This window comes from Lampetra fluviatilis, chromosome 67, assembly GCF_964198595.1.
Source record: "Lampetra fluviatilis chromosome 67, kcLamFluv1.1, whole genome shotgun sequence".
Taxonomy (NCBI): domain Eukaryota; kingdom Metazoa; phylum Chordata; class Hyperoartia; order Petromyzontiformes; family Petromyzontidae; genus Lampetra; species Lampetra fluviatilis.
The window spans coordinates 2,487,359-2,507,358 of NC_136341.1; the positions used below are offsets into that span (position 1 = coordinate 2,487,359).

The 20,000-nt window shown below is 58.0% G+C and overlaps 1 protein-coding gene across 1 annotated transcript in view; it reads right to left on the reverse strand.

The window, feature by feature from the left end:
- The window catches only part of LOC144952388 (phospholipid-transporting ATPase IF-like), a 130,739-nt gene that overhangs the window by 73,426 nt on the left and 37,313 nt on the right, over positions 1-20,000 (reverse strand). Inside the window, 5 exon segments of the mRNA XM_078882780.1 lie at positions 5,666-5,874; positions 6,123-6,192; positions 8,419-8,499; positions 13,938-14,027; positions 14,588-14,680. Coding sequence (XP_078738906.1) covers positions 5,666-5,874; positions 6,123-6,192; positions 8,419-8,499; positions 13,938-14,027; positions 14,588-14,680 — 543 coding nt within the window.

Consider the following 20,000-nt stretch of genomic DNA (forward strand, 5'->3'; position numbering starts at 1 on the left):
AACCCCAGCCGCAAGCGATGATGAAATTGTCGCTTGCAACTTTCGTCAGCTAACTGAGACCAGGCCACTTTAGGTTGGAATGGTGTCCTGAGTGTACACCCACCATCGGAGTGGAAGAATGGCAGGCGCATCTTACAGATGACAAGTCGAGGGTCAGCGGGCAGATCAGCTCCACGGTAGGTCCTGGTGTCAAGGACATGGGCTCGCATCCGCTGGTCCGTCACTATGCAGTCCAGCAGATGTTCTTGCTTGGACCCGGCATGCATCTATGATGTTGTGTGGATGCGCCGATTACAAGCCCATGGGCTGCACAAAAATCTAGCAGTGTCCTACCGTTGTTATTGAGCTGATCTGGCCCATGCCCTCCAATCACTCCAGACCAGTGCTAGCATCATGACCAACTCGGGCATTGAAGTCACCCAACAAGATGACTCTATCCCGAGAGGCCACTTTAGCCAGCACCTGTGACAGGAGGTCATAGAAGGCATCTGACTCATCGGCCTTGCCTGCATCCCTCTACGGATATTCATCTTCGGTGGGGGCATAAGTCGCGACAACCACTCCTCGCCTTTGGTTGATGGGAAGGTGAGCCCCAAGTAGCCTGGGCAGCTTCCCACACCTCACCACCATGCTCCCACGCCTCCTTCAGTCATTTGTTAGTGGGTAGTCTCCTCCCCCGAGTAGAGGACTGCCCACCCCTGATGGTGGCAGGAGCCAGAGCCGGTCCAGCGGACCACCTGAATGCCACAGAGATCCAGGCGGTACCGGTCCAGCTCCCGACAGAGGAGTGGCAGCCTCTCCTCCGCAGTGAGCGTTGGAACATTCCACGTGGCCATCCGAAGTGGCTTTTTGCTGTTTATGGAGAAGCCCCGAGGGTAAAGATTCAGTCTCCTGGCTCCACCAAATGGGGTTTGGCCAAGATAAGTCATAGACGCCTGTCTCCCCGGGGCCTCCGGCACAAGCTTAATACACCACAGCGTTGCTGTCCCGCTCCACGAGGAGGTAAGGGGTTGTTTTTGCCGGACACACATTCACACAGGCGTACACATATGCACACGTACACACTCCAACAACAACAACCGCCATTCGCCACTAAGTGGCGGTGACGTCACCACGACGCTTGTGCCAGGCCATGTGCACCTTGAGGCCACGTGAAGTGTCGAACGCCCGCCGGCAGGAGGTCACGGGGCAGACCCGGGTGCCACAGGTCGACTGACTGAGACGAGTGGCTGATGCACCACACAAAGATCAAAGATCCCCCGTGTAGCCTTAACAGACTGTAGGGACAAGTGCTGTTAGCGAGCACCTATAAAGGCCGGCACGGCACACGAGGGGGTGAGTGGCCAGCACCACGCCCGACCGCCTTTGTCTCCCCAGTGGCGATGTTTACACACCGCACCAGGTACTCATTTAAGGCTGAGTCGACCTAGGGGAGGCCCCCGACCGGTTCAGATAATCGTCACCGGTGTTGGCCGTGAGCGGGAATCGAACCCGGGTCGCCAGGTTCATAGCGCAGCGCGCTAACTGCTACACTACCACACACACGCACGCACACACACACACACGCACACGCGTACACGCTTACACATATGTACACGCTCACACAGGCGTACACGCACACACGCACGCGTACACACGCACACACACCATATGTACACGCACACACACCATATGTACACGCACACACACCATATTTACATGCTCACACATGCGTACACGCACACACAGGCGTACACGCACACACGCACGCGTACACGCACACACATGCGTACACGCACACACGCACGCGTACACGCACACACATATGTACACGCACACACGCACGCGTACACGCACACACATGCGTACACGCACACACGCACGCGTACACGCACACACATATGTACACGCACACACGCACGCGTACACGCACACACATATGTACACGTGTAGTGACAGAGAAAGGTCACTACTGTGTCGGCCCGTACGAAGGCTGGGGGCCCCAAGGGGGTGCCTGGGGGGTCACGTGGTGGAGGGATCCGGACCCTCCCAGAGGTGGGGGAAGTGAGGCGTGTCCTGGGAAGGGAGGCGTGGCCTGAAGAGAGCCAGCCACGCCGGGGCGGAGCCAGCCACGCCAAACCAAATATAAGCGTGGTGTGAACGCAGAGCGAGGCTGCTGTTGTACTGTACTCCAAGGTGAAGACATCTTCGGTCGTCAAGTCCCGAGTCGTCGTCCTGGGCCAGGCAGGCCGTTGCCTGCCTGGTCCAGTCTGTGTCGTGTTCCAGAGTGTTAGTGAGTTGAGGAAGGTGGTCACCACCTCATGTAGAGTGTTATATTATTTACCGTTTAATAAATAGTGTTGCCTCCAAGTTGCGTGTGTGTGCACCTAATTTGAACCTACTACATTTGGTGTAGAAGTGGTCATCGAACTTTCGCTGATTAATTTGAAGAAGCTGTACCCTTCGCTGCCATGGTGTAAAAGCTGGCAGCGAAGTGCAAGACCCAACCGGAGGTGCGGATGGAGGGTGTGGGTTGCACCTGGCCTCTCCCTGCGACGACCACGGAGTCTGGGGCCCCGGTGATGTGCCCCGGGGGATGGGCGACTGCAGCCTGCATGGGAGGAGGCTGCGAGCCCGGGCTGATCGCCATCGACGGCGAGTTGGAGCGACGTCGCTCGTCAACTCGACCAGCTGCTGGTGGCAAGGGAGTGGCCGGGTGTGGTGAGTGATGGCGAAATTGCAAGATGACGCAGCTGTGGCGTTAGCGCCGTTTCAGCGGTGCCGGCGTTCCTGCATTTCACTGCGGCGGCGTTCCCGCCAGTTTCACAGCGCCGGCGTTCCCGCCATTTGCACCATGCCGGGGGTTTCCCGCCACTTCAACGTGCCGGCGTTCCCGCCATTTCAACGTGTGGGCGTTCCCGCACTTCCCACAGCGGCGTTCCCGCCATTTTCACCGCGGCAGTGTTTTCGCGATGGCGGCGTTCCCGCCTTTTGCGCCTTGTGTGCTGCGCCGGCCTGGCGGCGCGCCGCTGCAGCCCTGTGATTACGGGCCTCCCTCCCCACATTGAAGTAAGAAGAGCGGGGGAGGGCATCGGTGGTGAGAGCGAGAGGGGCCCGTGATTGAAGAGAGGGTTTCGACGTTGGAGACACTGCTGGGAGGGACTTTTTCAGTTTGACTCTCCGGTTTTGTGTTCCTCGCGGACGGTTAAATACGGCGTCGAGATCGGTATCTTCTGGGTGTAGTTAATGATTAATTCGTTGTTGGTGTCCCGAGCTCCGTTGATATGTTGTAGGTTGCCGTGTTAAGGACTCGTGTTGTTACATCGTTTTGTTGCGAAATCGCCATTGTTATTGTGTATACTGTATGGAGTTTCGCTCGTGATTGTCACGTGTAACTGTAAGAAACTTTGATCGTCATTGTTGCCAAGGTACAGACCGTATGGAGCTTTGCTTGGAATTGTTAACAGTGTAGGGACTGTTGGGTACTTGCTTGTGATTATTTACTATGTACGGATTGTCTGGAGTATTGATTGTGTGTATTGCCATGTGGGGACTGGATGGAGCATTGCGCCAAATGATTCACTGTACGAATTTCATATACTGCATATACTGTATTAATCAATTTGGCGATTCTTGGGGTTTGTGTATAGTTTTTTTGCTCTCAAAATTCGAATGCCCTGAGTCCCATGGTTAATGTTGAAGGAGATTTTGAAATGACAGGTTCGATTTGTTTCAAACTCGCTGGTTGGTTCCTGTCCGTTGTTGCACAGATGATGTCTTTTGTGCGGGAATGCTCCTTGTGTTCTATATGGATCAGGGGTGCGTTTCCGTTAATTGCCGTCAAATTGCGTTGCTCTCTCCACTCGGTTGGTACAGCTGCATGCTGCAATGCGAGTCTCGGAGATGATGTGTACGGATACGGGATGTGAGGTGTATTGTTGTGACCATTGAATATTCGGGATCGTCACAAATTGTGCGTACCTGTTCGGCATTGGATCAGTTCTGTGGGGGATCATAATTCAAATTGTATGTGTTGTGATGGTGTTAAATTGCGATGGTGACATGCTGCCAGGGATTTGTAATTGTGCTGCTGGCTGTCACCTATCTTGGGGCGCAGGTCCTGACCAGGATGGCCCAGTGAGTGTTGCGTGTCTAACATGAACGTTGTGGTCCCATCATGCTGTCTGACAGCTTGACCTGACAGCCCGGAGATCGAGACACTCCGTGGCTTGTCTAGCCAAGTGGGCTGTGCGCTCACATGGCTCAGAGAGTGTGGTCCCGTCATGCTGTCTGACAGCTTGACCTGACAGCCCGGAGATCGAGACACTCCGTGGCTTGTCTAGCCAAGTGGGCTGTGCGCTCACATGGCTCAGAGAGTGTGGTCCCATCATGCTGTGTCTGATGGCTTGCCCTGACGGCCCGGAGAGTGAGACACTCCGAGGTGCGTTGAAACAGTGGGCTGGAGATTCGTAAGGTTCAGGTGGAGTTGTCCTGTTACGTTGAGACTGTATCCCTCAGTTGTTAGGGTGCATGTTGTGCAGTGAGTGAACGATGGGTCGTCTCGGCTTGGTCGGTACAGCTATATGCTGCGATGCGAGTCTTGGAGAGAGACTGGGTTAAAATCCCACCGATATGGCCGACGCGTGCTGCTGGTTGTGACGCCGCGTCGGAAAGGCGGTGGGGTGGTAACATGGAAATCCCCCCCCGATATGGCCGACGCGTGCTACTGGTTGTGACGCCACGTCGGAAAGGCGGGGGTGCTAACGGGTGACTGTCATTGCATGCGTGATTCTAACGGGGGGGGGGGGGGGGGGGGCTGTGCTGGAGCGTAAGTAGGTTAGCCAGTTTTCATGTATAATTGTTGTTAATTCCCCGTTTTCTATGCGGTTCCCTTTTACCCTCGTCGATTCTGTATGTATTACGTGATTGTATTTCTTATCGGTCGCCGGTCATTTATTGATGTTGTTGGTTCGGAGGCACACCTTTTCGATGTTTCACAGTTGTGTTACAGCCGGGGACGGCTGTGTGTTTATACAGGGGGGGGTGATGTAGTGACAGAGAAAGGTCACTACTGTGTCGGCCCGTACGAAGGCTGGGGGCCCCAAGGGGGTGCCTGGGGGGTCACGTGGTGGAGGGATCCGGACCCTCCCAGAGGTGGGGGAAGTGAGGCGTGTCCTGGGAAGGGAGGCGTGGCCTGAAGAGAGCCAGCCACGCCGGGGCGGAGCCAGCCACGCCAAACCAAATATAAGCGTGGTGTGAACGCAGAGCGAGGCTGCTGTTGTACTGTACTCCAAGGTGAAGACATCTTCGGTCGTCAAGTCCCGAGTCGTCGTCCTGGGCCAGGCAGGCCGTTGCCTGCCTGGTCCAGTCTGTGTCGTGTTCCAGAGTGTTAGTGAGTTGAGGAAGGTGGTCACCACCTCATGTAGAGTGTTATATTATTTACCGTTTAATAAATAGTGTTGCCTCCAAGTTGGGTGTGTGTGCACCTAATTCGGTCTTACTACACACGCACACACGCACGCGTACACGCACACACATGCGTACACACACACACGCGCGCGTACACGCTCACACATGCGTACACGCACACACGCACGCGTACACGCACACACGCACGCGTACACGCACACACGCACGCGTACACGCACACACACGCACATACACACACACACAGGCGCCCACACACCTTGAGGTTGCTCTCCCCGTCCAGGCTGGCCGTGGTGACGTGGCAGGCCCCGCCGGCGCGCCCCGACGTGGCCAGCACCAGCAGGTCGCACGGGAAGGTGCCGTCGCGGCGCACGCAGACCACGTCGCCCACGCGCACCTCGCTCGAGCGCGACGTCCGGAGGGCGCCGCCACCACCAGCACCACCACCACCACCAGCGCCACCACCAGCGTGACCACCACCAGCAGCGCCACTACCAACGCCACCGCCACCGCCACCACCAGCGCCACCACCAGCAGCAGCGCCACCGCCACCACCACCGCCAACGCCACCACCAGCGCCACCACCACCAGCAGCGCCACTACCAACGCCACCACCACCAGCGCCACCACCACACCACCAGCGCCACCACCACCACCAGCGCCACCACCACCGCCACCACCACCTCCAGCACCGCCTGCCGCCGCGGCTGCTGCCCGCACGACGAGCTCCACGCTCTCGTCGTTGACGGTGGCGTCCGAGCGATGCCGTCGCCAGTCCTCGTAGCCCTGCGGTGGCGCTGGGGGGGGGGGGCAAAGCGGGGGGGAGTGAGGTGGGGGGGAGAGGGGAGAGGTGGGGGGGGGGGAGGTGGGGGGGAGAGGGGAGGGGAGAGGTGGGGGGGGGGAGGTGGGGGGGAGAGGGGAGGGGAGAGGTGGGGGGGGGAGGTGGGGGGGAGAGGGGAGGGGAGAGGTGGGGGGGGGGGGAGGTGGGGGGGAGAGGGAAGGGGAGAGGTCGGGGGGGGCAACGGGGGGGGGGACAAGGGGGGAGAGGGGGAGTGAGTTGGGGGGGAGAGGGGAGAGGTGGGGGGGGCAAAGGGGGGGAGAGGGGGAGTGAGGTGGGGGGGAGAGGGGAGGGGAGAGGTGGGGGGAGCAACGGGGGGGGGGGGAGTGAGGTGGGGGGGAGAGGGAAGGGGAGAGGTGGGGGGGGGTGGGGGGGGAGAGGTGGGGAGAAAGGTGGGTGGGTGAGAGGGGAAGGGAGAGGGGGGGGTAGAGAGGGAAGGGAGAGAGGTGGTGGGGGGGTGGGAGAGAGGGGGGAGAGAGGGGAGGGGAGAAAGGTGGGGGGGGGGGGGAGGTGGGGGGGTGGGAGAGAGGGGGGGGGGGAGAGAGGGAGGGGAGAGAAAGGTGGGGGGGGGGGAGGGTGGGGGGGTGGGAGAGAGGGGGGGGGGAGAGAGGGAGGGGAGAAAGGTGGGGGGGGGGAGGTGGGGGGGTGGGAGAGAGGGGGTTAGAGAGGGTTTAGCGAGCAGTGGAGCCACACCAAAAGAGAGGACTTGGGCTTGGTCACTAAGCCTGATCACCAAGGCCTGGTGCAGTAGGGGGGGTTACAGCTGGTGGTGCATCTGCCGGTCATCTCAGTCAGTCAACCCATGGCACCTGCTGGGTCTGCCCCGTGACCTCCTCCTGCACCTAGCCTGGCACAGCTGTCAACCCATGGCACCTGCTGGGTCTGCCCCGTGACCTCCTCCTGCACCTAGCCTGGCACAGTAGGGGGTTACAGCTGGTGGCATCTGCCAGCCATCTCAGCCGGTCAACCCATGGCTCCTGCAGGGTCTGCCCCATGACCTCCTCCTGCACCTAGCCTGGCACAGTAGGGGGTTACAGCTGGTGGCATCTGCCAGCCATCTCAGCCGGTCAACCCATGGCACCTGCTGGGTCTGTCCCGTGACCTCCTCCTGCACCTAGCCTGGCACAGCAGTCAACCCATGGCACCTGCTGGGTCTGTCCCGTGACCTCCTGCCAGCAGCAAGAGCCTTCCACGCTTCGCTTGGCCTCAAGGTGCACCTAGCCTGGCACAGCGCCGAGGCGCACAGGCTGAGGCTTGTTTGTCTGTGCACGTGCGTTGGGTCCGTGTGTGTGTCATGGCTGTGTTCAACAGCACTTGCCCCCAACAGTATGTCAAGGCTACCCGGGGGATCTTTGTCTGTGTCTCCGTGTGTGTGTGTGTCTGTGTGTGCAGTCGCCCTCCAACAACAACGGAGGGCGGAGGAGCGACGCTCACAACAACGTGCGGAGCGCCGGGTGGGTAAAGCACAGCAAGTTGGTACAGTAGGGGGCACAGGTGGTGCATCAGCCAGCAGTCATCTCGGTCATCTCGGTCAGTCGACCCCGTGGCACCTGCTGGGTCTGCCCCGTGGACCTCCTGCCAGCGGGCGTTCGACACTTCACGTGGCCTCAAGGTGCACTTGGCCTGGCACAAGCGTCGTGGTGACGTCACCGCCACTAAGTGGCGAATGGCGGTTGTTGTTGTCTGTGTGTGTGTCTGTGTGTATGTGTGTGTGTCTGTGTGTGTGTGTCTGTGTGTGTGTGTCTGTGTGTGTCTGTGTGTGTGTGTCTGTGTTGTGTGTGTGCTCTCAAGTTTCTATCTGGTGCGGTGTGTAGTCAACATCGTCACTAGGGAGAGACAAAGACGGCCGGGCGTGGTTGCTGGCCCCCCCACCCCCTCGTGTGCCACAGTGCCGGTAGCCTTCACAGGTGGTGCTCGCAAACAGCACTTGCCCTACAGCCTGTTAGAGGCTACACGGGGGACCTTTGTCTGTGTCTACCTTCACAGGTGCTGCTGCTACTCGCTACTCACAGCACTTGCCCCCCGACAGCCTGTTGAGGCTACCTGGGGGACCTTTGTCTGTGTATACCTTCACAGGTGCTGCTGCTACTCGCTACTAACAGCACTTGCCCCCCTACAGGCTGTTGAGGCTACCTGGGAGACCTTTGCCTGTGTCTGTGTGCGCCCCCCCCCACCTGCTTGACGGCCGTCACCGCGATAACGAAGAGAAGCGGGAGGCCGCTGGTGGCTGGGCTGGTTGGGGAGTCGATGACGACCTGGAGGGGGGGGGGCAGGGGGGGGAGGGAGAGAGGGGAGAGGGGAGGGGGGAGAGGGGGAGAGAAGGGAGGGGGGGAGAGGGGGGATGGGGGAGGGGGGAGAGGGGAGTTGGGAGAGAGGAGTGGGAGGGGGGATAGGAGAGGGGGGAGGGGGGGGATGGGACAGGGGAGGGGGGGAGAGGGGAGGGGGGAGAGAGAGAAGGGAGGGGGGAGAGGGGGAGAGAAGGGAGGGGGGAGAGGGGAGAGGGGAGGGGGGAGTGGGGAGGGGGGGAGGGGGGAGAGGGGAGAGGGGAGTGGGGAGGGGGGGAGGGGGAGGGGGGAGGGGGGAGAGGGGAGTTGGGAGAGAGGAGTGGGGAGGGGGGATAGGAGAGGGGGGAGGGGGGGGGATTGGGACAGGGGAGGGGGGAGAGGGGAGGGGGGGGAGAGAGAGAAGGGAGGGGGGAGAGGGGGAGAGAAGGGAGGGGGGAGAGGGGAGAGGGGAGGGGGGAGTGGGGAGGGGGGGGAGGGGGAGGGGGGAGAGGGGAGAGGGGAGTGGGGAGGGGGGGAGGGGGAGGGGGGAGAGGGGAGAGGGGAGGGGGGAGAGAGAGAAGGGAGGGGGGAGAGGGGGAGAGAAGGGAGGGGGGGGGAGGGGAATGGGGAGGGGGGAGAGGGGAGGGGGGAGAGGGGAGTGGGGAGAGGGGGAGAGGGGAGTGGGGAGGGGGGAGAGAGAGAAGGGAGGGGGAAGAGGGGGGAGAGAAGGGAGGGGGGAGAGGGGAGGGGGAGGGGGGAGAGGGAGGGGGGGAGAGGGGAGGGGGGGAGAGAGAGAAGGGAGGGGGGAGAGGGGGGGGAGAAGGGGGGAGGGGGGGAGTGGGGAGAGGGGAGTGGGGAGGGGGGGAAGGGGGAGTGGGGAGAGGGGAGTGGGGAGAGGGGGGAGAGAAGGGGGAGGGGGGGAGTGGGGAGAGGGAGTGGGGAGGGGGGAAGGAAAATAGGGGAGGGGGGAAGGGGGAGTGGGGGGGAGGGGGGGGAATGGGAGTGGGGAGAGGGGAGGGGGAGAGGGGAGGGCGGAGTGGGAGGAGGGGAAGGGGGAGTGGGGGGAGTGGGGAGAGGGGAGGGGGAAGAGGGGAGGGGGGAGAGGGGAGTGGGGAGTGGGGGAGGGGGGGAGGGGGAGAGGGGGAGAGGGGAGTGGGGAGGGGGGGAGGGGGAGAGGGGGAGAAGGGGAGGGGGGGGGTAGAGGGGAGGGGGAGAGGGGAGGAGGGAGGGGGAGGGGGAGAGGGGAGGAGGGAGAGGGAGGGGGGGGAGAGGGTAGAGGGGAGGGGGGAGAGGGGAGGGGGGAAGGAAAGAGGGGAGGGGGGAGGGGGGAGAGGGTAGAGGGGAGGGGGGAAGGGGGAGAGGGGATAGGGGAGGGGCGAGGGGAGAGTGGGGGGGGGGGAAGGGGGAGTGGGGGGGAGGGGGGGGGGGGAGTGGGGGGAGAGTGGGGAGGGGGGGGAATGGGAGTGGGGGGAGTGGGGAGAGGGGGGGGTAGTGGGAGGAGGGGGAGGGGGGGAGGGGGGAGGGAGTGGGGTGAGGGGGGAGTGGAAGGGGGAGGGAGTTGGGGGTACAAGGGGGTAAGTCAGGATGTAAGTAGAACTTCTTTCACACCGTCTGCAGCCAAGCGTGCTCACCAGATCAGAACCAGATCAGAATATGGTATCCATGCTGTAAGAATCCGATGACCTAGGGCCGCAAACTCAACACAAAAACGTTCTAAAGAGATTAATTTTTCAATTTATATGAGTCTATGGTGTGCTCTGTGTGAGTTTGTGGGTCTCTGTGTGAGTCTGTGGGTCTCTGTGTGAGTCTGTGGGTCACTGTGTGAGTCTGTGGGTGTCTGTGTGAGTCTGTGGGTCTCTGTGTAAGTATGTGGGTCTCTATGTGAGTCTGTGGCTCTCTGTGAGTCTGTGGGTCTCTGTGTGAGTCTGTGGCTCTCTGTGTGAGTTTGTGGGTCTCTGTGTGAGTCTGTGGGTCTCTGTGTGAGTCTGTGGGTCTCTGTGTGAGTCTGTGGCTCTCTGTGTAAGTATGTGGGTCTCTATGTGAGTCTGTGGCTCTCTGTGTGAGTCTGTGGGTCTCTGTGTGAGTCTGTGGCTCTCTGTGTGAGTTTGTGGGTCTCTGTGTGAGTCTGTAGGTCTCTGTGTGAGTCTGTGGGTCTCTGTGTGAGTCTGTGGCTCTCTGTGTGAGTCTGTGGGTCTCTGTGTGAGTCTGTGGCTCTCTGTGTGAGTTTGTGGGTCTCTGTGTGAGTCTGTAGGTCTCTGTGTGAGTCTGTGGGTCTCTGTGTGAGTCTGTGGCTCTCTGTGTGAGTCTGTGGGTCTCTGTGTGAGTCTGTAGCTCTCTGTGTGAGTCTATGGCTCTCTGTGTGAGTTTGTGGCTATCTGCGTGAGTCTGTGGCTCTCTGTGTGAGTCTGTGACTCCCTGTGTGAGTCTGTGGCTCTCTGTGTACGTCTGTGGCTCTCTGTGTGAGTCTGTGACTCTCTGTGTGAGTCTATGGGTCTCTGTGTGCGTCTGTGGGTCTCTGTGTGAGTCTGTGGTTCTCTGCGTGAGTCTGTGGCTCTCTGTGTGAGTCTATGGCTCTGTGTGAGTCTATGGCTCTCTGTGTGAGTTTGTGGCTATCTGCGTGAGTCTGTGGCTCTCTGTGTGAGTCTATGGGTCTCTGTGGGCGTCTGTGGGTCTCTGTGTGAGTCTGTGGTTCTCTGCGTGAGTCTGTGGCTCTCTGTGTGAGTTTGTGGGTCTCTGTGTGAGTCTGTGGGTCTCTGTGTGAGTCTTTGGGTCTCTGTGAGAGTATGTGGCTCTCTGTGTGAGTCTATGGCTCTCTGTGTGAGTCTGTGGCTCTCTGTGTGAGTCTGTGGGTCTCTGTGTGAGTCTATGGCTCTCTGTGTGAGTTTGTGGCTATCTGCGTGAGTCTGTGGGTCTCTGTGTGAGTCTGTGGCTCTCTGTGTGAGTCTGTGGCTCTCTGTGTGAGTCTGTGACTCTCTGTGTGAGTCTGTGGCTCTCTGTGTGAGTTTGTGGGTCTCTGTGAGAGTATGTGGCTCTCTGTGTGAGTCTGTAGCTCTCTGTGTGAGTCTATGGCTCTCTGTGTGAGTTTGTGGCTATCTGCGTGAGTCTGTAGCTCTCCGTGTGAGTCTATGGCTCTCTGTGTGAGTTTCTGGCTATCTGCGTGAGTCTGTGGGTCTCTGTGTGAGTCTGTGGCTCTCTGTGTGAGTCTGTGACTCTCTGTGTGAGGTCTATGGCTCTCTGTGTGAGTCTGTGACTCTCTGTGTGAGTCTGTGGGTCTCTGTGTGCGACTGTGGGTCTCTGTGTGAGTCTGTGGTTCACTGCGTGAGTCTGTGGCTCTCTGTGTGAGTCTGTGGCTCTCTGTGTGAGTCTGTGGCTCTCTGTGTGAGTCTATGGGTCTCTGTGTGCGTCTGTAGCTCTCTGTGTGAGTCTATGGCTCTCTGTGTGAGTCTGTGGGTCTCTGCGTGAGTCTGTGGCTCTCTGTGTGAGTCTGTGGCTCTCTGTGTACGTACTGTATGTACGTAGCCAACCTTGCTAATCGGAGGTGCCGGGGAAGAACAACAACAAAGTGATTGTCCTACACCAAAGGCAGCGGCCGCCTTCTCTACGGCCAAGTCTCACCATGAGTGTCAGACCACAGAACACCAAACGGCGAACAGGACAAGGGCAATGCAATTCTAGCTTTATCATGGGATGCCTTTCCATCACAAGTAATACGTGAGTGGTCAACGCAGCAACCTTATACCTCGCAAAAGGACTCCGTTTGCCGTTTGAACATCTTAGCAGAGCTGCTATCTTATCGCCGCCAGAAAGGGTAAAACACCTCCATGATTATTTTTAATAAATTGAGACTGGCAAAAAGGTAGCCACCCCCCCCCCCCCCTCCAATGATATAGTTGCTCAACCACAGCTACAAATGCTCCGATGCGTGGCATTGCCTCATCGCCCCGAGCTCTCTTTACTCTGATAGTGGCATTGCCCTTGTGCTGGTCGCCGTTTGGCGTCCTCCGGGCTGATGTCTCTGGTAGAGGCCAATCAGTTTACAAAGACAACGCATCAAATATCATCATCAGAGCCGAGTCTGTGTTTGCATGTTCACCACACACAGTACCACGTGTGTGGTTAATGCGTGCGCGTGCGTGTGTCTGTGTGTCTGTGTGTCTGTGTGTGCGTGTGTGACCTGGTCAAGCCCTATGATACAATCAGTAGGCCTGGGCTCTGGGTTGTTCTTCGTGCTTTCGGAGTCCCTGACCCTCTGCTCATGATGATTAAGGACCTTCATGATGGTGAGCGGGCCCGGGTAAAACTACGTGGCTGGGAGTCGGAGCCATTCCTGTTCACCTTGAGGTGCGACAGGGATGTCCTCTGGCTCCAACATTATTTAACATCTTTATCGACAACGTAGTTCGTGAAGCCTTCAATGGGTTGTACCTGAGGAATTTCCATCTGGTACAGATACAATCGGAGGCTGATCGATGCCCGAGTGCAGTTAAGGAATGGCTCCCTATTGGTCAACCACGTTATGTATGCCGATGACCTGGTAATTGCTGCTCACTCAGAGGAAGAGTTGGAGGCGCTGCTGCTGAACCTGGAGCTTGCCACTAAGAGGTGGGGCCTTACCATCAGCTCCACCAAAACTAAGCACCTGCCTGGGTATTTTGCGCCATCGGACACTCCACCCCCACAACTCCCAATCGGTGATGGGGCAGTTGTGGAGAGAGTGGAGAGTTCCCATACCTGGGCAGTGTGCTCATGGCTCTGGTTTAACAGCAGAGGTCTCACTCCGAATCAATCGAGCGGCATTATCTTTTCATCGATTGCGTAACGCTGTGTGGGAAGCTACCTGGTCTATCAATCCGCACGAAGCTTCAGGTCTTCTCGGCCACAGTCATTCCCTCCCTTCTCTACGCTTGCGCAACGTGGACCCCCCTGAATGAGCATCTTCGCCGGTTAGAAACATTTAGGCTGGCCTGCCTACGATCAATCCTGGGTTTAACCAGGCTGGATTATATGAGGCCACAAATCCTTGTGGACAAAGTCCCATCGGTGAGCTCCTCTGGCAAGCAAGGCTGCGTTGGCTGGGTCATGTAGCCCGCATGCCCAGCCACCGCATGCCTAAACAGCGTTTGTTCGGCCGGATTAAGGAGGCTAAACGGGCGCGGCACGGGCCAGAGAAGAGATGGAGTGATGTGGTACAGGAGGATGTGGAGCTGAGTGGACTTGCCGATGACCGGTACCAGCGGTGTCAAGATCGGCCTCTGTGGAGGAGGCTCGTGAAGGATGCTACTGGGCAGTTGGAGGCAGTCGCCCTCCAGCAACAACGAGCAGAGCGCCGGGGTGGCTAAAGCACAGCGAGTTGGCACAGTAGGGGGCACAGGTGGTGCGTGTGTGTGCGTGTGTGTGCGTGTGTGTGCGTGTCCGTGCCTGCGTCTGACCTGCACCAAGAAGATCATGAGGAAGTAGAAATTGCCGATTCGTCGGAACTGCTCAAACAGATTCTTGGGGATGAAATTCCAGGGAGTGTACTGCACACACACACACAGACACACGCACACATACACACACACACGCACACAGACGCACACACCACGCACACAGACACACGCACACATACACGCACACAGACGCACACACACATGCATACACACACGCACACACACACACAAAGACACACACACACACAGATGCACACGCGCATACACACAGAGACAAAGGTCCCCCGTGTAGCCTCTAACAGGCTGTAGGGGCAAGTGCTGTTAGTAGCGAGTAACAGCAGCGCCTATGAAGGTAGACAGACAAAGGTCCCCCGTGTAGCCTCTAACAGGCTGTAGGGGCAAGTGCTGTGAGTAGCGAGTAGCAGGAGCGCCTGTGAAGGTAGACACACAGACAAAGGTCCCCCGTGTAGCCTCTAGCAGGCTGTAGGGGCAAGTGCTGTGAGTAGCGAGTAGCAGAACCTATGAAGGCTACCGGCACTGTGGGCACACGAGGGGGGTGGGTGGCCAGCACCACGCCCGGCCGCCTTTGTCTCTCCCCAGGGGCGATGTTGACCCCACACACCGCAGCGCCACGGCACCAGGTGACTCACCTTGGAGGAGACGATCTTGTTGTCGGGGAACCTCTGAGACTCCAGGAGAGACGCGGGGTGACCCGGGCCCACGAGGATCACCCGGCTCCCGGACTGAGACACGGGGGAGACACGGGGAGACACGGGGAGACACGGGGGGGACACGGGGGGGACACGGGGGGGACACGGGGAGACACGGGGGGGACACGGGGGACAGGTGGGGGACACGGGGGGGGGGACAAGGGGGACACGGGGAGGACACGGGGGGGACACGGGGGACAGGTGGGGGACACGGGGGGGGGCACGGGGAGACACGGGGGGACACGGGGGGGACACGGGGTACAGGTGGGGGGCACGGGGAGACACGAGGGACAGGTCGGGGACACGGGGGGGGGGGCACGGGGGGGGCACGGGGAACACGGGGAGACACGAGGAGACACGGGGGACAGGTGGGGGACACGGGGGGACACGGGGAGACACGGGGGGACACGGGGGGGGGGACAAGGGGGACACGGGGGGACACGGGGGACAGGTGGGGGGCACGGGGGGTGGGGGACACGGGGGGGGGACAAGGGGGACACGGGGGGACAGGTGGGGGGCACGGGGGACAGGTGGGGGACACGGGGGGACACGGGGAGACACGGGGGACAGGTCGGGGACACGGGGGAGGGGGGACACGGGGGAAAGGTGGGGGACACGGGGGGGGGGACAAGGGGGACACGGGGAGACACGGGGGGACAAGGGGGACACGGGGGACAGGTGGGGGACACGGGGGACAGGTGGGGGGAGAGACAAAGAGGGTAGACACGGGGACACGAGAGTCACACTTCGTCAAAACGTTTATTTGTCCGGCTATTGTCCAATCCGTGCCAGGCTAGGTGCAGGAGGAGGTCACGTGACAGACCCAGCAGGTGCCACGGGTTGGCCGACTGAGATGACCGGTAGATGCACCACCAGCTGTACCCCCTACTGTGCCAGGCTAAGTGCACGGGGAGTTCACGGGACAGACCCAGCAGGTGCCATGGGTCAACTAACTGAGATGACCGGTAGATGTACCACCAGCTGTACCCGCCTACTGTGCCAGGCTAGGTGCACGAGGAGGTCACGGGACAGACCCAGCAGGTGCCACGGGTTGACCGACTGAGATGACCGGTAGATGCACCACCTGTGCCCCCTACTGTGCCAGGCTAGGTGCAGGAGGAGGTCACGTGACAGACTCAGCAGGTGCCATGGGTTGGCTGACTGAGATGACCGGTAGATGCACCACCAGCTGTACCCCCCTACTGTGCCAGGCTAGGTGCACGAGGAGGTCACGGGACAGACCCAGCAGGTGCCATGGGTCAACTGACTGAGACGACTGGCTGATGCACCACCAGCTGTACCCCCCTACTGTGCCAGGCTAGGTGCACGGGGAGGTCACGGGGACAGACCCAGCAGGTGCCAATGGGTCAACTGACTGAGACGACTGGCTGATGCACCACCTGTGCCCCCCCGAATGTGCCAACTTGCTGTGCTTTATCCGCACGGCGCTCCACTCGTTGTTGTGAGCAACTGCCTTCTACTGCCCAGCAGCGTCCTTCACGAGCCTCCTCCTTCACAGAGGCCGATCTTGACACCGCTGGTTCCAGGTATCGGCAAGTCCACTCGGATTTCACATCCACCCAAGCAGCATCAGTCTTTCTCTTATCTCGATCATGCCACTCACTCACCCACTCATCCACTCACACACCCATTCACTCACCCACCCACTCACTCTCTCACTCACCCACTCACCCACTCACCCACCCACTCACTCACCCACTCACTCACCCACTCACTCACTCACTCACCCACCCACTCACTCTCTCACCCACTCACTCACTCACCCACTCATCCACTCACTCACTCATTCTATCGCCCATTCACTCACTCACCGACTCATCCACCCACTCACTCACTCACTCTCTCACCTACTCATCCACCCACTCACTCACTCACCCACTCACTCACTCACCCACCCACTCACCCTCTCACCCACTCACTCACTCACTCGCCTACTCAGTCACCCACTCACCCACTCACTTAATCACTCACCCACTCATCCACTAACCCACTCACTCTCTCACCCACTCACTCATCCACTCACTCACCCACTCACTCTATCACCCATTCACTCACTCACCGACTCACTCACCCACTTACCCACTCACTCTTTCACCCACTCACTCACTCACCAACTCATCCACCCACTCACTCACTCACCCACTCACTCTCTCACCCACTCATCCACCCACTCATCCACCCACTCACTCACCCACTCATCCACTCACTCATCCACCAACTCACCTGCCAGCCATCTCAGTCAGTGCGTGTATGCGTGCTTGTGTGTGTGTGATTGTGTGTGTGTGGGAGGGGAAATCCTTCGACATGGAAAACATCATGGGACAAAGTGGGGATGACCCTGCTGAGGCTGCGGTGCCTCAAATATTGGAAGAAGAAGTCACCCCCTGTGAGTGGCTGGCTGAGGTGCCATCTGTTGAGGAAGTACTGAAGGCGATCCAGAGTCTGAGACCAGGAAAGGCACCGGGCAGAGATGATCTCCCAAGCGAAATGCTGAGGGAGGGTGGCGTTTATGCACAGACTGCCCTATATGACATCATAACAACAGTCTGGACCACTGGACAGGTTCTGCAGGACTTCAAATGAGTAACTGGTATAGCGGTGTGTAGTGAACATCGCCACTGGGGAGACAAAGGCGGCCGGGGGTGGTGCTGGCCACCCACCCCCTCGTGTGCCACAGTGCTGGTAGCCTTCATAGGCGCTGCTCGCTAACAGCACTTGCCCCAACAGCGTGTTACAGGCTACACGGGGGATCTTTGTCTGTGTGTGTGTCTGTGACAACGCAGATAAGCAAATTGCCCATATATCACGTGTCAACGACAAAGCACACGACACACACAGACACTCACACACAGACACAGACACACAGACACAAAGATCAAACAAAGATCCCCCATATAGCCTTAACAGACTGTAGGGGCAAGTGCTGTTAGCGAGCACCTATGAAGGCCGGAACGGTACACGAGGGGGTGGGTGGCCAGCACCACGCCCGACCGCCTTTGTCTCCCTAGCAGCGATGTTTACACACCTCACCAGGTGTTTGCCGTGAGCGGGAATCGAACCTGGGTCGCCAGGTTCGTAGTGCAGCGCGCTAACCGCTACACCACCGCTCCCCAGACACACACACAGACACACACAGACACATACAGACAGACACAGACACACACACAGACACACACACACAGACACACACACAGACACACACACAGACACACACACACAGACATACACACAGACACATACAGACACACACAGACATGCACACACACAGACACACACACATACACACACACACACAGACACACACACAGACACACACACAGACAGACACACACACATACACACACACACACACACAGACACACACACACACAGACACACAGACACACACACACAGACACACACAGACAACAACCTCCATTCGCCACTAAGTGGCGGTGACGTCACCACGACGCTTGTGCCAGGCCATGTGCACCTTGAGGCCACGTCACACACACACAGTCACACACGTGCGTGCACACACACGTGTACACACACGTGTACACATGTCACACACACACACGTGTGCACACTCACACAGAACAACAACAACAGTCCCAGACCACACAAACACCACAACAACAACAACAACAATCCCAGACCACACAACAACAACAACAATCCCAAACCACACAACACACAATAACAACAACACCAGAACACAACAACAACAATCCCAGACCACACAACAACAACAACAACAATCCCAGACCACACAACAACAACAACAACAATCCCAGACCACACAAACACCACAACAACAACAATCCCAGACCACACAAACACCACAACAACAACAGTCCCAGACCAAACAACAACAACAACAACAATCCCAGACCACACACAACAACAACAATCCCAGACCACACACACAACAACAACAATCCCAGACCACACAACAACAACAACAACAGTCCCAGACCACACACAACAACAACAACAACAACAACAATCCCAGACCACACAACAACAACAACAATCCCAGACCACACACAACAACAACAACAACAACAACAATCCCAGACCACACACAACAACAACAACAATCCCAGACCACACAACAACAACAACAGTCCCAGACCACACAACAACAACAACAACAATCCCAGACCACACACAACAACAACAACAATCCCAGACCACACACACAACAACAACAGTCCCAGACCACACAAACACCACAACAACAACAATCCCAGACCACACAAACACCACAACAACAACAGTCCCAGACCAAACAACAACAACAACAACAATCCCAGACCACACACAACAACAACAATCCCAGACCACACACACAACAACAACAATCCCAGACCACACAACAACAACAACAACAACAGTCCCAGACCACACACAACAACAACAACAACAACAATCCCAGACCACACAACAACAACAACAACAATCCCAGACCACACACAACAACAAGAACAACAACAACAACAACAACAACAATCCCAGACCACACACAACAACAACAACAATCCCAGACCACACAACAACAACAACAGTCCCAGACCCCACAACAACAACAACAACAATCCCAGACCACACACAACAACAACAACAATCCCAGACCACACACACAACAACAACAATCCCAGACCACACACAACAACAACAACAACAATCCCAGACCACACACAACAACAACAACAATCCCAGACCACACAACAACAACAACAATCCCAGACCACACAACAACAACAACAATCCCAGACCACACACACAACAACAACAATCCCAGACCACACACACAACAACAACAATCCCAGACCACACAACAACAACAACAATCCCAGACCACACAACAACAACAACAACAATCCCAGACCACACAACAACAACAATCCCAGACCACACAACAACAACAACAACAATCCCAGACCACACACAACAACAACAACAATCCCAGACCACACAACAACAACAACAGTCCCAGACCACACAACAACAACAACAACAATCCCAGACCACACAACAACAACAACAATCCCAGACCACACAACAACAACAACAGTCCCAGACCACACAACAACAACAACAACAACAATCCCAGACCACACACAACAACAACAACAATCCCAGACCACACAACAACAACAACAACAATCCCAGACCACACACAACAACAACAACAATCCCAGACCACACAACAACAACAACAACAACAATCCCAGACCACACAACAACAACAACAACAGTCCCAGACCACACAACAACAACAACAACAACAATCCCAGACCACACAACAACAACAACAACAACAATCCCAGACCACACAAAAACAACA